Source organism: Neoarius graeffei, chromosome 20 (assembly GCF_027579695.1).
Source record: "Neoarius graeffei isolate fNeoGra1 chromosome 20, fNeoGra1.pri, whole genome shotgun sequence".
NCBI lineage: Eukaryota > Metazoa > Chordata > Actinopteri > Siluriformes > Ariidae > Neoarius > Neoarius graeffei.
Genome location: NC_083588.1, coordinates 34,253,483 through 34,270,140, shown reverse-complemented (window position 1 = coordinate 34,270,140; position 16,658 = coordinate 34,253,483). Strand labels below are relative to the sequence as shown.

At 41.0% G+C, this 16,658-nt stretch overlaps 1 protein-coding gene across 4 annotated transcripts in view; it reads left to right on the top strand.

Moving 5' to 3' along the window:
• The window catches only part of LOC132868573 (choline transporter-like protein 2), a 112,216-nt gene that overhangs the window by 71,129 nt on the left and 24,429 nt on the right, over positions 1-16,658 (top strand). For all 4 annotated transcript variants that reach the window (XM_060901559.1, XM_060901556.1, XM_060901558.1 and 1 more), the window contains 7 exons: positions 259-307; positions 1,757-1,830; positions 4,063-4,147; positions 4,323-4,407; positions 14,163-14,273; positions 14,390-14,450; positions 14,646-14,769. In XM_060901559.1, the coding sequence (XP_060757542.1) occupies positions 259-307; positions 1,757-1,830; positions 4,063-4,147; positions 4,323-4,407; positions 14,163-14,273; positions 14,390-14,450; positions 14,646-14,769 (589 nt within the window). The remainder of the gene's footprint in view (positions 1-258; positions 308-1,756; positions 1,831-4,062; positions 4,148-4,322; positions 4,408-14,162; positions 14,274-14,389; positions 14,451-14,645; positions 14,770-16,658) is intronic.

Here is a 16,658-nt window from a genome sequence, read left to right as displayed (position 1 = left end):
TGAAAATGAACCATTAAGCCAACTAAGCTAGGTTGTTACTGATGATCACAGGAGCATATTGTGTTTGACAGGCTTTTCCAAGGTTCCATCTATAAAACCTCAATTTTTGTTTTCTTTATTTCTGTAATATCACGCATGTTTACATATTCTCCATTACAAGCAAAATGCCTGCTTATAGAACTGCTCAATAATGTAACCGATTGGATAATCTGTTTTGTTTTAGCACAGATCTAAGCTACTTTTATATTGTCTTCACAGGTGAACCTAGAAAATATGACCCCAGCTTCAAAGGGCCAACCCAAAATAGGTAAGAAACAAGTTTTGTTCAAAAGCTGTTATTAACAAGCAGTGCTAATAGTGTCCAGCTTCCGTCAAACCCCCCCCCCCCCCCCCCCCCCCCCCAATTATCTGGAATAATGGAGGAGGACTACCTCAGAATTCTTCAGCATAAACCATCAGGAACTTGAACATGATTTGGGACTTGGGAGTTACAACAGTACAATGAACCGAAACACGCATCAGAGCTGGTTGTGGAGGATAAAGCAGGCTAGCATTAAGCTTAAAACAAGTCCTGACTTCAACCCTATTGAAAATATATGGACCGCACTTAAGTCAAATCCATGCCAAAAAAAAAATTGAACTCTACCAATTCTACCATGAAGAGTCGTGAAATATCCAACAAGAATCCTGCCAGAAGCTTGTTCATGGTAAACAATGGTTGGTCAAGGTGAATCTTGCCAAAAGACATTTTACCGAAATATTAGGTGTGCTGTATGTATAATTTTGACCCTGTGTTGATTGATTTCAGAAAACCCAAAGAAAATTAAAACTTGTGCACCAAATTCTAGCAGGTTTTTTTTTAAAATAAAATGTATGCTGTACATTTCTGCCACAGAAAAAGAACAGTTGTGAAAGAAATTACTGAAAGCCCAAATATTGCCCTGATATTCATCTCACTACATGTAACTTGTGACCACAACTGTATGTTCCATGTGTTATTTCAGTTTTGATGTCTATTTTCTGCGCTGTAAAATGTCAAAATGGAGAAAAACCTGAGTCAGTGTGTCCAAACTTTTTGACCTGGTATTGTATATCCCAGAATAGGGGTGTGAAATTGCGAAAATTTTTACAGGCATGGTAGCCAGCCCTGTGTGAACTGCATGTGAGCAGATATAACTTTTTAATTATGTGAACAGTGCTGCTTGTTGCGTCTGAATGTGTACTAGGAGTGAAACAGTGCCTGCATCTGTATTTTTACAATCTGGAGCATTATGTATTTAAAGCCAAAGTGGGTGTGAGCAAACCTGGTAGAAAGTAGAAACGCCAGCATGGTTTTTAATCATGCTAACAAATTTCATTTGGTCCATTTCCCAAAACGTCAATGAAACTGCAGCTAATTAAAACCACTGCGAAATTTTGAACCAGGAAATTGGTGCCATCCATTCATGTTAATGAACACAGTCCTTACTTAAGCTTTATATCTAAATGATTGTTAATGTCCCCAATAAAGTAATGCTTCTCCTCCTCATGCAGAATTTTGATACTGTCCTGATGGACACCTCCAGTCTCAACTAGAGACCCTGTGATCATTTCTAGCAAATTTTACAACAAAGAGAATGTAACTAATGTATTCAAATGTGTATCTCTAGTACATTCACACAAGCATAGTTCTGTGTCCTATGTGGTTGAGGCTGCATCATGTTTTGTTCCTTGTCCACTTGGAATTGGATTGTATAGTATTGTGTGTTCTCTACAGAGGCTGCACAGACATTATTTGCTGTATTCTTTTCATCTTGGCTATAGTTGGATATGTTGCTGTTGGAATACTAGGTGAGTCATTGCCCTTCTTTAAAACCTCTTGTTTTAAAAGGCAGAAAGCCTGTATTGTCTTCACCTGTATGAACCCATGTTAGCACAGTGAATTATTGACCTAGATAATAGAACTATTGGGAATAAAAGATTGTGTAAAATGAAATTGCATGAGGGCTTGCACAAGGAAAACCAGCCATTTAGATAGCTGCTGACCTCCTTGTGGCCCATTCTGAAGTGATCATGGTTCATTTTCTGAAGTTAGTTGTATCGGGGGGGAATAATGAACCGATCACTATCGTGTTGGGTTAGCAGAAGTGAAAGGGTTAATAGAAGTACATGTATATATTCTAGAGTAATTAGTTTACGATATACAAGTTAGTCACTAATAAGATTTATGCTTATGTTTAGAAGTTATAAATCTTGACTGCTATTGCTGCCGTGGAGGGTGGTTTATTTATTTATTTATTTATTTATTTTTTTAAAGGTTCAGTGAAAAAATGTTAATGAAGTCAAAACAGTTCCTGCCCTTCATAATTTTCATGTTATGGCCAGGCTCAGTCTGCTTGTTGTGGAGACGATCAGGTTTATTGGTTTGGGTGAACAGAGACTTGATGGTCTTGGTGCAAACTACATGAGTCATTGTAGCACAAGATAAGTTTGTATCGCTTCAGTTGTCCAACCTACAGACTGCTATGGCAATAGCAACAAGACACTGACTATGGACCCTTTTCACGTGACGTCACGACAAACGCGGCCGCCATTTTGGACATGTACTACCAGTAGTTTACCACAGCCAACATTGAGGAACGGCAGCAAAGAAAGTGTTTATTTTCAGCAAGACTTCCATCATGCCACTATATTGTTGTGCACCTGGATGTAGTAACCATCAACAAACAAGGCAAGGGTTATTTTATCGGATCCCGGTAGATGCTGACCGACGGAGAAGATGGATAGCGGCATACCAACGCTTGTGTAGTGACCACTTTGTTGGAGGTAAGACGAATAAAATTAGCCAGAAAAGGCATTACATTGCTGTTAACATTCCATTCTAGTTTACTGTAATTATGATCTGGCAGCTATTTACACCGGATCCAGCGTAAATAGCTGCCGGAGCCAACGTCCGAGGTTCCGGAGCGCGCTAGCTCGCGGCCGTTTGCGCGCAAGCTCGGACGTTGGCTCCGGCAGCTATTTACACTGGATCCGGTGTAAATAGCTGCCAGATCATAATTACAGTAAACTAGTAAATACAGTTTTCTGCATCTCGCTCCTTTTTCTTTTGTTTGTCGCCTTCCTCGCATTCAAACCGATTCGAGCCGAAGTCCACTACATGTCCAAAATGGCGGTCGCGTTTACGAAGGTCACGTGACTGAAAAGGGTCTATAGTCACATGTGCTGTGCATACCTTTCATGCCATGTCATGCCTTACTCCAAGCTTGACTATGTGCCTCATATTTATCTCCATAGTGTTTCATGTCCTTGCAACATTCTTTTGACCTGGATTGTATAAGTGTGGACACTATAGATCTCCGGCGGCTCAGTGGTGTAGTGGTTAGCACTGTCGCCTCACAGCAAGAAGGTCCGGGTTCGCGCCCCGTGGCCGGCGAGGGCCTTTCTGTGCAGAGTTTGCATGTTCTCCCCGTGTCCGCCTGGGTTTCCTCCGGGTGCTCCGGTTTCCCCCACAGTCCAAAGACATGCAGGTTAGGTCAACTGGTGACTCTAAATTGACCGTAGGTATGAGTGTGAATGGTTGTCTGTGTCAGCCCTGTGATGACCTGGCGACTTGTCCAGGGTGTACCCCGCCTTTCGCCCGTAGTCAGCTGGGATAGGCTCCAGCTTGCCTGCGACCCTGTAAAACAGGATAAAGCGGCTAGAGATAATGAGATGAGATGAGACTATACATCTCCATCCAGCCATTATCTGTAGTCGCTTATCCTGTTCTACAGGGTCGCAGGCAAGCTGGAGCCTATCGCAGGGCTGACACATGGAGACAAACAACCATTCTCACACTCATTCACACCTACGGTCAATTTAGAGTCACCAATTAGCCTAACCTGCACGGCTGTTTGGGGGAAACCGGAGCACCACGCAGACACGAGGAGAACATGCAAACTCCACACAGAAAGGCTCTTGCCAGCCGCTGGGCTCGATCCCAGGACCTTGCTGTGAGGCGACAGTGCTAACCACTACACCACCATGCCACCCCTATTTATTTATTTGTGCAATCAATACTCAGTTTTATCTTCTCTCCAGCTTGGTCTCAGGGTGACCCGAAGAAGGTGATCTACCCGACAAACAGCAGAGGGGAATTCTGTGGTCAAGTTGGAACTCCTTTGGAGTAAGTCGAAATGCCAGACATGAGAATCTTTTGATTTATTGCTATGAATAGGATGTAAACGATTAAATACAACAAAGGCACACAGAGAAATGCACGGCTTTATTCATTTGTGTGGTGCTTATGTTGTATGTGTATGAAATAATTGATGGGTTGTGTGTCCTGTTTTTATAAACAGAAAGAAGCCCTACCTGTTCTACTTTAACATACTGAAGTGTGCTAGTCCTGTTGTCCTCCTAGAGTTCCAGTGTCCCACCACTCAGGTACATGTCCTTGTCCATATTGTCCACCTTTGCACTTATTGACTACTTGATTTAAATAATTTACTGGTAACGGAGTCGGTGCATAAAAATGGAAAATGTTAAGTATAAGTAAGTTGTTGCTGCTGAAGCTTCATTTTCAGGAGTGGATTTGTGAAGATATCTGGTAAAGCAAAAAATTTGGTACTAATACATTTAAATATTTAAACTTTCTGAAGTTATGTTTTATTATGCTTACAGTGGTGCTTGAAAGTTTGTGAACCCTTTAGAATTTTGTACATTTCTGCATAAATATGACCTAAAACATAATCAGATTTTCACACAAATCCTAAAAGTAGATAAAGAGAACCCAGTTAAACAAATGAGACAAAAATATTATACTTGGCCATTTATTTATTGAGGAAAATGATCCAATATTACAACCCCGATTCCAAAAAAGTTAGGACAAAGTACAAATTGTAAATAAAAACGGAATGCAATAATTTACTAATCTCAAAAACTGATATTGTATTCACAATAGAACATAGACAACATATCAAATGTCGAAAGTGAGACATTTTGAAATTTCATGCCAAATATTGGCTCATTTGAAATTTCATGACCGCAACACATCTCAAAGTTGTGACAGGGGCAAGAAGAGGCTGGAAAAGTTAAAGGTACAAAAAAGGAACCGCTGGAGGACCAAATTGCAACTCATTAGGTAAATTGGCAATAGGTCATTAACATGACTGGGTATAAAAAGAGCATCTTGGAGTGGCAGCGGCTCTCAGAAGTAAAGATGGGAAGAGGATCACCAATCCCCCCAATTCTGTGCCGACAAATAGTGGAGCAATATCAGAAAGGAGTTCAATAGTGTAAAATTGCAAAGAGTTTGAACATATCATCTACAATGCATAATATCATCAAAAGATTCAGAGAATCTGGAAGAATCTCTGTGCGTAAGGGTCAAGGCCAGAAAACCATACTGGGTGCCCGTGATCTTCAGGCCCTTAGACGGCACTGCATCACATACAGACATGCTTCTGTATTGGAAATCACAAAATGGGCTCAGGAATATTTCCAGAGAACATTATCTGTGAACACAATTCACCGTGCCATCTGCCGTTGCCAGCTAAAACTCTATAGTTCAAAGAAGCCGTATCTAAACATGATCCAGAAGCGCAGACGTCTTCTCTGGGCCAAGGCTCATTTAAAATGGACTGTGGCAAAGTGGAAAACTGTTCTGTGGTCAGACGAATCAAAATTTGAAGTTCTTTATGGAAATCAGGGACGCCGTGTCATTCGGACTAAAGAGGAGAAGGACGACCCAAGTTATCAGCGCTCAGTTCAGAAGCCTGCATCTCTGATGGTATGGGGTTGCATTAGTGTGTGTGGCATGGGCAGCTTACACATCTGGAAAAAGACAATCAATGCTGAAAGGTATATCCAGGTTCTAGAGCAACATATGCTCCCATCCAGACGATGTCTCTTTCAGGGAAGACCTTGCATTTTCCAACATGACAATGCCAAACCACATACTGCATCAATTACAGCATCATGGCTGTGTAGAAGAAGGGTCCGGGTACTGAACTGGCCAGCCTCCAGTCCAGATCTTTCACCCATAGAAAACATTTGGCGCATCATAAAACGGAAGATTTGACAAAAAAGACCTAAGACAGTTGAGCAACTAGAATCCTACATTAGTCAAGAATGGGTTAACATTCCTATCCCTAAACTTGAGCAACTTGTCTCCTCAGTCCCCAGACGTTTACAGACTGTTGTAAAGAGAAAAGGGGATGTCTCACAGTGGTAAACATGGCCTTGTCTCAACTTTTTTGAGATGTGGTGTTGTCATGAAATTTAAAATCACCTAATTTTTTCTCTTTACATGATACATTTTCTCAGTTTAAACATTTGATATGTCATCTACAGTGGGGTAAAAAAGTATTTAGTCAGCCACCAATTGTGCAAGTTCTCCCACTTAAAAAGATGAGAGGGGCCTGTAATTTTCATCATAGGTACACTTCAACTATGAGAGACAGAATGGGGGGAAAGAATCCAGGAAATCACATTGTAGGATTTTTAATGAATTAATTGGTAAATTCTTCGGTAAAATAAGTATTTGGTCACCTACAAACACGCAAGATTTCTGGCTCTCACAGACCTGTAACAACTTCTTTAAGAGGCTCTTCTGTCCCCCACTCGTTACCTGTATTAATGGCACCTGTTTGAACTCGTTATCAGTATAAAAGACACCTGTCCACAACCTCAAACAGTCACACTCCAAACTCCACTATGGCCAAGACCAAAGAGCTGTCAAAGGACACCAGAAACAAAATTGTAGACCTGCACCAGGCTGGGAAGACTGAATCTGCAATAGCAGCTTGGTGTGAAGAAATCAACTGTGGGAGCAATTATTAGAAAATGGAAGACATACAAGACCACCGATAATCTCCCTTGATCTGGGGCTCCACGCAAGATCTCACTCCGTGGGGTCAAAATGATCACAAGAACGGTGAGCAAAAATATCAGAACCACATGGGGGGGCCTAGTGAATGACCTGCAGAGAGCTGGGGCCAAAGTAACAAAGGCTACCATCAGTAACACACTATGCCACCAGGGACTCAAATCCTGCAGTGCCCCCTGCTTAAGCCAGTACATGTCTAGGCCCATCTGAAGTTTGCTAGAGAGCATTTGGATGATCCAGAAGAGAATTGGGAGAATGTCATATGGTCAGATGACACCAAAGTAGAACTTTTTGGTAAAAACTCGACTTGTCGTGTTTGGAGGAGAAAGAATGCTGAGTTGCATCCAAAGAACACCATACCTACTGTGAAGCATGGGGGTGGAAACATCATGCTTTGGGGCTGTTTTTTTGCAAAGGGACCAGGACGACTGATCCGTGTAAAGGAAAGAATGAATGGGGCCATGTATCGTGAGATTTTGAGTGAAAACCTCCTTCCATCAGCAAGGGCATTGAAGATGAAACGTGGCTGGGTCTTTCAGCATGACAGTGATCCCAAACACACCGCCTGGGCAACGAAGGAGTGGCTTCGTAAGAAGCATTTCAAGGTCCTGGAGTGGCGTAGCCAGTCTCCAGATCTCAACCCCATAGAAAATCTTTGGAGGGAGTTGAAAGTCCGTGTTGCCCAGCGACAGCCCCAAAACTTCACTGCTCTAGAGGAGATCTGCATGGAGGAATGGGCCAAAATACCAGCAACAGTGTGTGAAAACTTTGTGAAGATTTACAGAAAATGTTTGACCTCTGTCATTGCCAACAAAGGGTATATAACAAAGTTTTGAAATGAACTTTTGTTATTGACCAAATACTTATTTTCCACCATAATTTGCAAATAAATTCTTTAAAAATCAGACAATGTGATTTTCTGGATTTTTTTTTCTCATTTTGTCTCTCATAGTTGAGGTATACCTATGATGAAAATTACAGGCCTCTCTCATCTTTTTAAGTGGGACAACTTGCACAATTGGTGACTGACTAAATACTTTTTTTGCCCCACTGTATGTTCTATTCTGAATAAAATATGGAATTTTGAAACTTCCACATCATTGCATTCCGTTTTTATTTACAGTTTGTACTTTGTCCCAACTTTTTTGGAATCGGGGTTGTACATGTCTGTCTGAGTGGCAAAAGTATGTGAACCTCTAGGATTAGCAGTTAATTTGAAGGTGAAGTTAGTCAGGTGTTTTCAATCAATGGGATGACAATCAGGTGTGAGTGGGCACCCTGTTTTATTTAAAGAACAGAGATCTATCAAAGTCTGATCTTCACAACACGTTTGTGGAAGTGTATCATGGGACGAACAAAGGAGATTTCTGAGGACCTCAGAAAGTGTTATTGATGCTCATCAGGCTGAAAAAGGTTACAAAACCATCTCTAAAGAGTTTAGACTCTACCAATCCAGTCAGACAGATTATGTACAAATGGAGGAAATTCAAGACCATTGTTACCCTCCCCAGGAGTGGTCGACCAACAAAGATCACTCCAAGAGCAAGGCATGTAATAGCCGACGAGGTCACAAAGGACCCCAGGGTAACTTCTAAGCAACTGAAGGCCTCTCTCACATTGGCTAATGTTCATGAGTCCACCATCAGGAGAACACTGAACAACAATGGTGTGCATGGCAGGGTTGCAAGGAGAAAGCCACTGCTCTCCAAAAAGAACATTGCTGCTTGCCTGCAGTTTGCTAACGATCACATGGACAAGCCAGAAGGCTATTGGAAAAATGTTTTGTGGATGGATGAGACCAAAATAGTACTTTTTGGTTTAAATGAGAAGCAGTATGTTTGGAGAAAGGAAAACACTGCATTCCAGCATAAGAACCTTATCCCATCTATGAAACATGGTGGTGGTAGTATCATGGTTTGGGCCTGTTTTGCTGCATCTGGGCCAGGACGGCTTGCCATCATTGATGGAACAATGAATTCTGAATTATACCAGCGAATTCTAAAGGAAAATATCAGGACATCTGTCCATGAACTGAATCTCAAGAGAAGGTGGGTCATGCAGCAAGACAATGACCCTAAGCACACAAGTCATTCTACCAAAGAATGGCTAAAGAAGAATAAAGTTAATATTTTGGAATGGCCAAGTCAAAGTCCTGACCTTAATCCAATTGAAATGTTGTGGAAGGACCTGAAGCGAGCAGTTCATGTGAGGAAACCCACCAACATCCCAGAGTTGAAGCTGTTCTGTACAGAGGAATGGGCTAAAATTCCTCCAAGCCGGTGTGCAGGACTGATCAACAGTTACCGGAAACATTTGGTTGCAGTTATTGCTGCACAAGGGGCTCACACCAGATACTGAAAGCAAAGGTTCACATTCTTTTGCCACTCTCAGATATGTAATATTGGATCATTTTCCTCAATAAATAAATGACCAAGTATTATTATTTTGTCTCACTTGTTTAACTGGGTTCTCTTTATCTACTTTTAGGACTTGTGAAAATCTGATGTTGTTTTAGGTCATATTTATGCAGAAATGTAGAAAATTCTAAAGGGTTCACAAACTTTCAAGCACCACTGTATAAAAGTGTCATTGTACAGATTATGACTTGAATGGACAAGGCAGTGCAAGAATTTTATATGTGCCCCTTTGTAAAGATTATTAACAAGCTAGCTAGTGAAATCTGTCGTCTCAGTTTAAAGCTGTACTGCCTTTCAGGTTTTTCAAGTTTAAGTCATAAAAACAATTTTCCCTGACACCCAATTATTTTTGTTTAGTGGACCAAAAGCTACTGAATTCGAATCACAGATTTCCAATTTTTAGTTTAAAATGGAACGATTAAGAATTTAGGGCCACATGGCCCTAAATTCTCAGCTATTTTTTCGTGCTTTACCATGACTCAAAATAAGAGACTATGTCGTGCGTCACATGGTGGGCTTTCCCCGTTCGTGCAAGACATTGTGGGATACAAATCTGAAATGGGAGAGGAAAATGGAGGGTGAGTGTACGAATGAAACGTGAAAGACTGACTACAGTAATGGAAAGTGAGAAGAAAAGAGGTTATGTTGTGAAGGAAATGAATCACAGTACCAAACTAATAAAGGTCAGCGAGCACCTCGGTGTGATCAGCTGTTCATTTAGCAGCAGAATGATGTAACGGTCAGTGCACGGTCAAGGTAAACCTGTAGATGGCAGTAATGCAACTCTGGATGCCAGCTGACGTAAAACCCAAAAGAAGGTAAACCTGCGTATACACACACTGAACTTTCTCTGCCTGCTTGACTGTGTGAAGCGAGTGATTTTCATGCACATTTGCTAAGGAATCCCTTCAAATTAAAGAACTTCCCAGTCACAGAATGGCCTGGTGTTTTTTTTTTTTTTTTTTTTAAAAGATGTTTATTTCTATAATATATCACAATGACCAAATTTCAGAGGAAACTAAATTTCACTAATTTTTATGAAATCAAAAGGCGGTCTACTTTGTATCTTATAGAAACATGCAAAATGGTATAATCGGAGTGTTGTAACTGTTTGTTTTTTATTTCACTTTCTTCACCAGTGGTTGAAATACTTTTTTCCAGTGTTCTGCAATCTTGCAGAATGTCAAAATTTTGTTCTGCAATTTGGAAATATTTTCTGCAAATACACAAGCCTCCATACTACACCCTTCTCAACCTAATGATGCCTATATTTACATCATATCTAGCTGTACAACTCATAGCATTACTGTAATTCTTTATTCTCTCACTCTATTTTTAATTTCAGTCTTCACAGATCCTTCTCTGCAGCAAAGTTCTCATTCCATGATACCTCCACAGGTCTTTCATCCCCCTTGCCCTGACACTATGGGCTACTACAACTTGAAGCATACCAACTAATTCATAAATGTACTAGTTATCACACCCACGCATTATCCTTCCACACAACATACTAATAAAGGTATCGCCACAATAAAAAATGGAACACAACTGTTCTTCAAGAAACAAAACATTCATTTTCATGTTACACATCATGTTACGTTTTGTCAAGATTAAGTTTCTAGCTTGAACAATAGATCAGTAGATTGTTACCCAAAATGTACTTCATTCAGTGTTTGCATCTGCAACCTGTAGTTTTAAATTGAAAGCAAGGTTTCAATTCTACACTGTTACATCTTACGAGGATGCAAAGAATTGATGCCATTAAAGGGCTGATGACACGAACATGACTCTATGCAATTTCTTAAATGAACTATACAACATGGCAAACATGTTATATTTCTGTTAATTACGTGAAAAGAAGCTGTTACGCGAATATCCAACTTTTAATTGCACAGCGCAAGAAAACTGGGTCCGTGGCTCGCGGCCATGCTGTGACGTCAGCGGAAGAACACGCTGCGGTTCACTGGCTGTTCTACTCAATGGAAATGGCGCATGAAAACGCCGGTGAACTCTAGTGCTAGCTCTTCCTCTGAACAAAAGAACAACCAAATACTGGTACTTTAAGCAGTGATCATGATGGCATGATTTTATCTGATTTTAAATAAATGAGATTGATAATAATGTGAATGTTCACAACTAGTACATACAAACTCTGCAGCTTCTGATTCAGCAGCTGCGTCATACTGCGCAAAAACATCAGCAAGAACCTACAATATAAATGGAAATGCAATACACTAAGCTCAAATGACTTTTGGAAAGTATAATTTCTAAATTTTTTTCTACATATTCTTGAAGTCGGTCATCAGGGTACTTGCTACCGTTCCCTAACAAGGCATGGCAAAGGGTAAAGTGTAGTGTTGCTACGAGTACTTGCTAAAGCCTCTGGTGGAAGATCCTCGATGTGCTGATAAGACATACAGTTCTATATAACACACAAGTGTCACGATAATCACAAAACAGATGCAAATTGTTAAAATACCTAATTTTTAAGCAATCATGTATTGATCTCTTCCGAATAGAATCTATGATAGCCTACCCTCTTTACCCTTTGCCTCTCGTTGCTAGGCAGCAGTTACATGAAAGCCGCAAGCTTTCACAAGCAAATACATGACTGATATCACGCCGACTTTATGATTACATTTATGATTATCATGAATGTGTACTCTGTGAGCGCTCTGGAGCGAGTCACTTCCAAGATGGCCGCACAGACCGCATGGTTACTATTTTTAGCATCATGTCGGAGCACTCTATAGCTCTACGTACCTTTTATCTTATGTCGTTTCTCAACACATGTTCTGACAGGAGGACTGTCTTTGGAGGAGTCGCCTTGTCCCAGGCGACTGCTGGATCTGGCATAGCTACTAGTAGACCCCCTCCGGAATACTGTAGGCACTGCTGATGGTAGCAACACACGTTTGTGCTGAACTGAACACCCAAGAGATTCTTTTAAGCTGGGAAGGGTGTCAAAACAATCCAAATCGAAGTGTTCAGAGCACAGGACGGATGTTGGTGAGGGCTCCCACTTGTCACTAGTGCGCCTGACTTGCTTCACCCACTTCGCATGCAGCTCGGGATCTCTGGGAAACTTGAATAAACTTACCCCATCCTTGTGGGTTTTGGAGCAAAAGCCGGCAACACAACGCGAAGGCATAATAACTTATATATATCTCATCTCATTATCTCTAGCCGCTTTATCCTTCTACAGGGTTGCAGGCAAGCTGGAGCCTATCCCAGCTGACTACGGGCGAAAGGCGGGGTACACCCTGGACAAGTCGCCAGGTAGACACAGACACATAGACACAGACAACCATTCACACCTACGGTCAATTTAGAGTCACCAGTTAACCTAATCTGCATGTCTTTGGACTGTGGGGGAAACCGGAGCACCTGGAGGAAACCCACGCGGACACGGGGAGAACATGCAAACTCCACACAGAAAGGCCCTCGCCGGCCCCGGGGCTCGAACCCAGGACCTTCTTGCTGTGAGGCGACAGCGCTAACCACTACACCACCGTGCCGCCCATATATATATATATATATATATATATATATATATATATAAAATAAATAAATAAACTGAACACCTGTCGCATCAATAACAAACTGGAAAGTTAGGAGGAAGATTCTTTCGCTGACGTCATATAGCCCCTCCTCCTCATTTGTCTCCTGGGTGCTGCAGCCCTGTCAAATTTGCCCAAATAGCCGCGTTTTTTATCATAACTTGTAAAATAGGCGCCTTCGTGAATTAATATATGGATCATCGGGAATTACTTTTTATGTTATAAAACATCGCCAAAGATGTCAAAAACGTGTCATCAGCCCTTTAAAGAATAAAACCCAACTGGCAAATGGAAAGACGTTTGGGTTCATTGTGTTTGCCTGGCTTCTAGAGTGCAAGGTCATGAACTGAACTGAGAACTACTGCAGGGGCTTCACTGCTCTAAACTAACAAACAGAGAACTGGGTACAAACTAATCATGGCAGAACTGAACCTATGAGCTTTGTCTTACAGGGCAGCTGTTTTACTTTGTGCTAGTCTGCACCACAGGCAAGACAGCATTAGTGTAGCTTGGTATGAGAAAACAAAATATTCAAAAGTATCTATGAATAAAGGTAAAATACTGTTGCTGTCTTCAAAAGGGATATAATATCAGTATAATTTTGCATGATTCAACAATACAGTATATACAAACCTATACAATTTACCAATATATATGTATGCAACTATAACAGCGACTGTCTTCATTTTTGTCACCCTCGCGGACGCGCGATCTGTTGTTGGAGTCACGCTGGCTGCCGGTTTTGCCGAGATACGACAAAATTGTCCTTGTTTTCTTGGCGTTTTTGTCGGACTCTTGCCTTGAAGAAACGATCCTCTTCTTGGGAGCCATGTTTGTTGTGCCGCATTGAATTCTGGGAGATGCATGGCGGAAACTGCCGAACACTGCCAAGGTAGTTGTCGGGTCCTCCCGGCGGGTATTAAAAGTGACGAAATCTTACATCGGAAAATGGCAACTGCCCTTATTTGGTTGTCGTCGCCTTTCGTCGGTATTACGTAAATATTACTGAACTTTGACCTGGAAAACGCTGTCAGGTCCGCGCGGTGCAGGTTTCAGTTTATTTACAGCGCCACTAGTTTGCTAAATTGAGAACCATTGAATCCTGAGCCTGACTTTTTCATTCTGCAAAATTGCAGGTTGTTTAATTTTTCTTCTGCAATCTTGAAAATCATTCTGCAAAATGCAGACTGCAGACGGGTATTTCGAACACTGTTCACAGTATAATTTTTGGTACTGTGAAACTGTAGGTAGTATGACAAGCCCAGCTAGGAACAAGTATGCTCAGTAACGAGAAAACCAGGCTTAACAGTGCATTCATCTCTCTTCCTTTTATAGATTTGCGTAGAGAAGTGCCCTAACAGATCCATGACCCTGTTAAGTGCCAATCTTAATGACAAAGACTGGAATTACTACAAATCCTTCTGTACACAAGACCCAGGAAAACTGGTAGGTGAACATGAAAGTATCAAAACTAAAATCTGCCTACTTGTCTGTTGCCTGTCTCCATCTGTTGCCATTTTGCCACAGAAGATTTAAGGATTTTAATGTCTCTTGCTTCACAGCCACCTCCTCTCATCCTGCAACAAGGACTTTGTCCTGCAGTGGTCCTCTCTAGCAAACCATGTAAGGCCTTAATATAATGTAATGTAATATATAATTTTTTTTTTAACAAGTGTTATTGGTTTTTGCGAATTTGAAAATGTATTTATGAGCAGTGATTACACATTGCCATGAGAACATGGTTATAAATGGACAAGGGTTTTGCTGCTTCTGGTTTTTCTTTTCATTGTTTCATTTTTTTTTTTTTTCCTTGCTTAGTCACACGGCGGTGTTTCCCTGCACTTGGTATACGTGGGAAAGAGGTCACTGTTGAAAATCGTACCACTTTTGAAGATGGAGAGGGCAGAACTCTACAAGCCAGTGACCTACTGCCCGCTGTAAAGTGAGTGTGTGTGGGGGGTCCTTATTTATTTATTTTTTCATTTACCGGTGTAAATACTCACTCGCGTCTAACATGCCTGCACACCCTTTTTTGGTGTGTTAAAGTAACATATTGCAAACATTTGTTTTGCTATTAAACAAGAGTTCACATCTACAGCAAGGGTTCTTAACTTTTGTAACCCCTTTAACTGTAAAATGAGTGAGTTATAATTTCAAAGTTGACAAACAGATTTCAATATGTAGTCATTTTGTCCCAAAAAGTAAACCAACATTCAGAAACCAGGTGGAGGAAAATAAGTACACCCAATCATGCTGTAACACACAGAACCCCTTTAGCAACAATAATGTGAAGTAAATGTTTTCTGTAGTCATCATTTTGCAGAAATTTTGTCCTCCGCTTATTTATAACATTGCTTCAGTTGAAGCTTAATTTATGCACCGCTCTTTTTGTCTTGCCATATGATTACATATTGGAATCAGTCTGTGTTTTCTGTAGTCAACTGTGGTTATTGGTTTATAGAATTCGGTAAGGATGACACAATTATTTAAATACGTAGACTTGAAGGAGAGTGTACTTCCTTTTTCCTGTGATTGTATAATAAAACCGTGTGGGGTGTACGTATGTAATAAGGTGTAAAATAAACACACACACACACACACACACACACACACACACACACACACACACACAGTACACACCCCGTTAAAATGATAGGTTTTTCTGATCCAAAAAAAAATTAGATCATATCATCTCTAGCTGCTTTATCCTTCAACAGGGTCGCAGGCAAGCTGGAGCCTATCCCAGCTGACTACGGGCGAAAGACGGGGTACACCCTGGACAAGTCGCCAGGTCATCACAGGGCTAACACATAGACAACCATTCACACTTGCATTCACACCTATGGTCAATTTTGGAGTCACCAATTAGCCTAACCTGCATGTCTTTGGACTGTGGGGGAAACTGGAACACCCGGAGGAAACCCACGCGGACACGGGGAGAACATGCAAACTCCGCACAGAAAGGCCCTCGCCGGCCACGGGGCTCGAACCCGGACCTTCTTGCTGTGAGGCTACAGTGCTAACCACTACACCACCGTGCTGCCCCAAAATTGGACCACAATAAATTTCAAAACTTTTTCCCACCTTTAATGTGACCTATAACCTGTACGGTTCAATTGAAAAATCTGTTGGGGGGTAAAAAAACAAATGAAAAATGCACAATAAGGTGGTTACATAAGTGTGCACACCCTTAAACTAATACTTTGTTGAATTTAATTTACCTTTTTAGTTCAAAAAGGTGAACTTTCATATATTCTATATTCATTACATGTAAAGTGAAATATTTCAAGCCTTTTATTTTAATTTTGATCATGGATTATAGCTCATGAAAATCAGAATTCCAGTATCTTATTAGAATATTTCCTAAGATCAATCAAAAAAGGATTTGAAATACAGAAATGTCCAACTTCTGAAAAGTATTTCTACACTCAGTACTTGGGTGAGGTTCCTTTACCATCAATTACTGCATCAATGCAGCATGGCATGGAGGTGATCAGCCTGTGCCACTGCTGAGATTTTACTGAAGCACAGGTTGCTTTGATGGCGGCCTTCAGTTCGTTTATATTTTTGGGTCAGGTGTTTTCTCATCTTCCTCTTGATCATACCCATAGATTCTCTGTGGGGTTCAGGTCAGGCAAATTGGCTGGCCAATCAAGCACAGTAATATCATGGTCAACAAACCGTTTGATCGTAGTTTTGGCATTGTGGGCAGGTGCCAAGTCCTGCTGGAAAAGGAAATCTGCATCTCCATAAATCTTGTCAGCAGATGGAAGCATGAAGTGCTCTAAAATCTCCTGGTAGGCAGCTGCGTTGACTTTCAACTTGGTAATA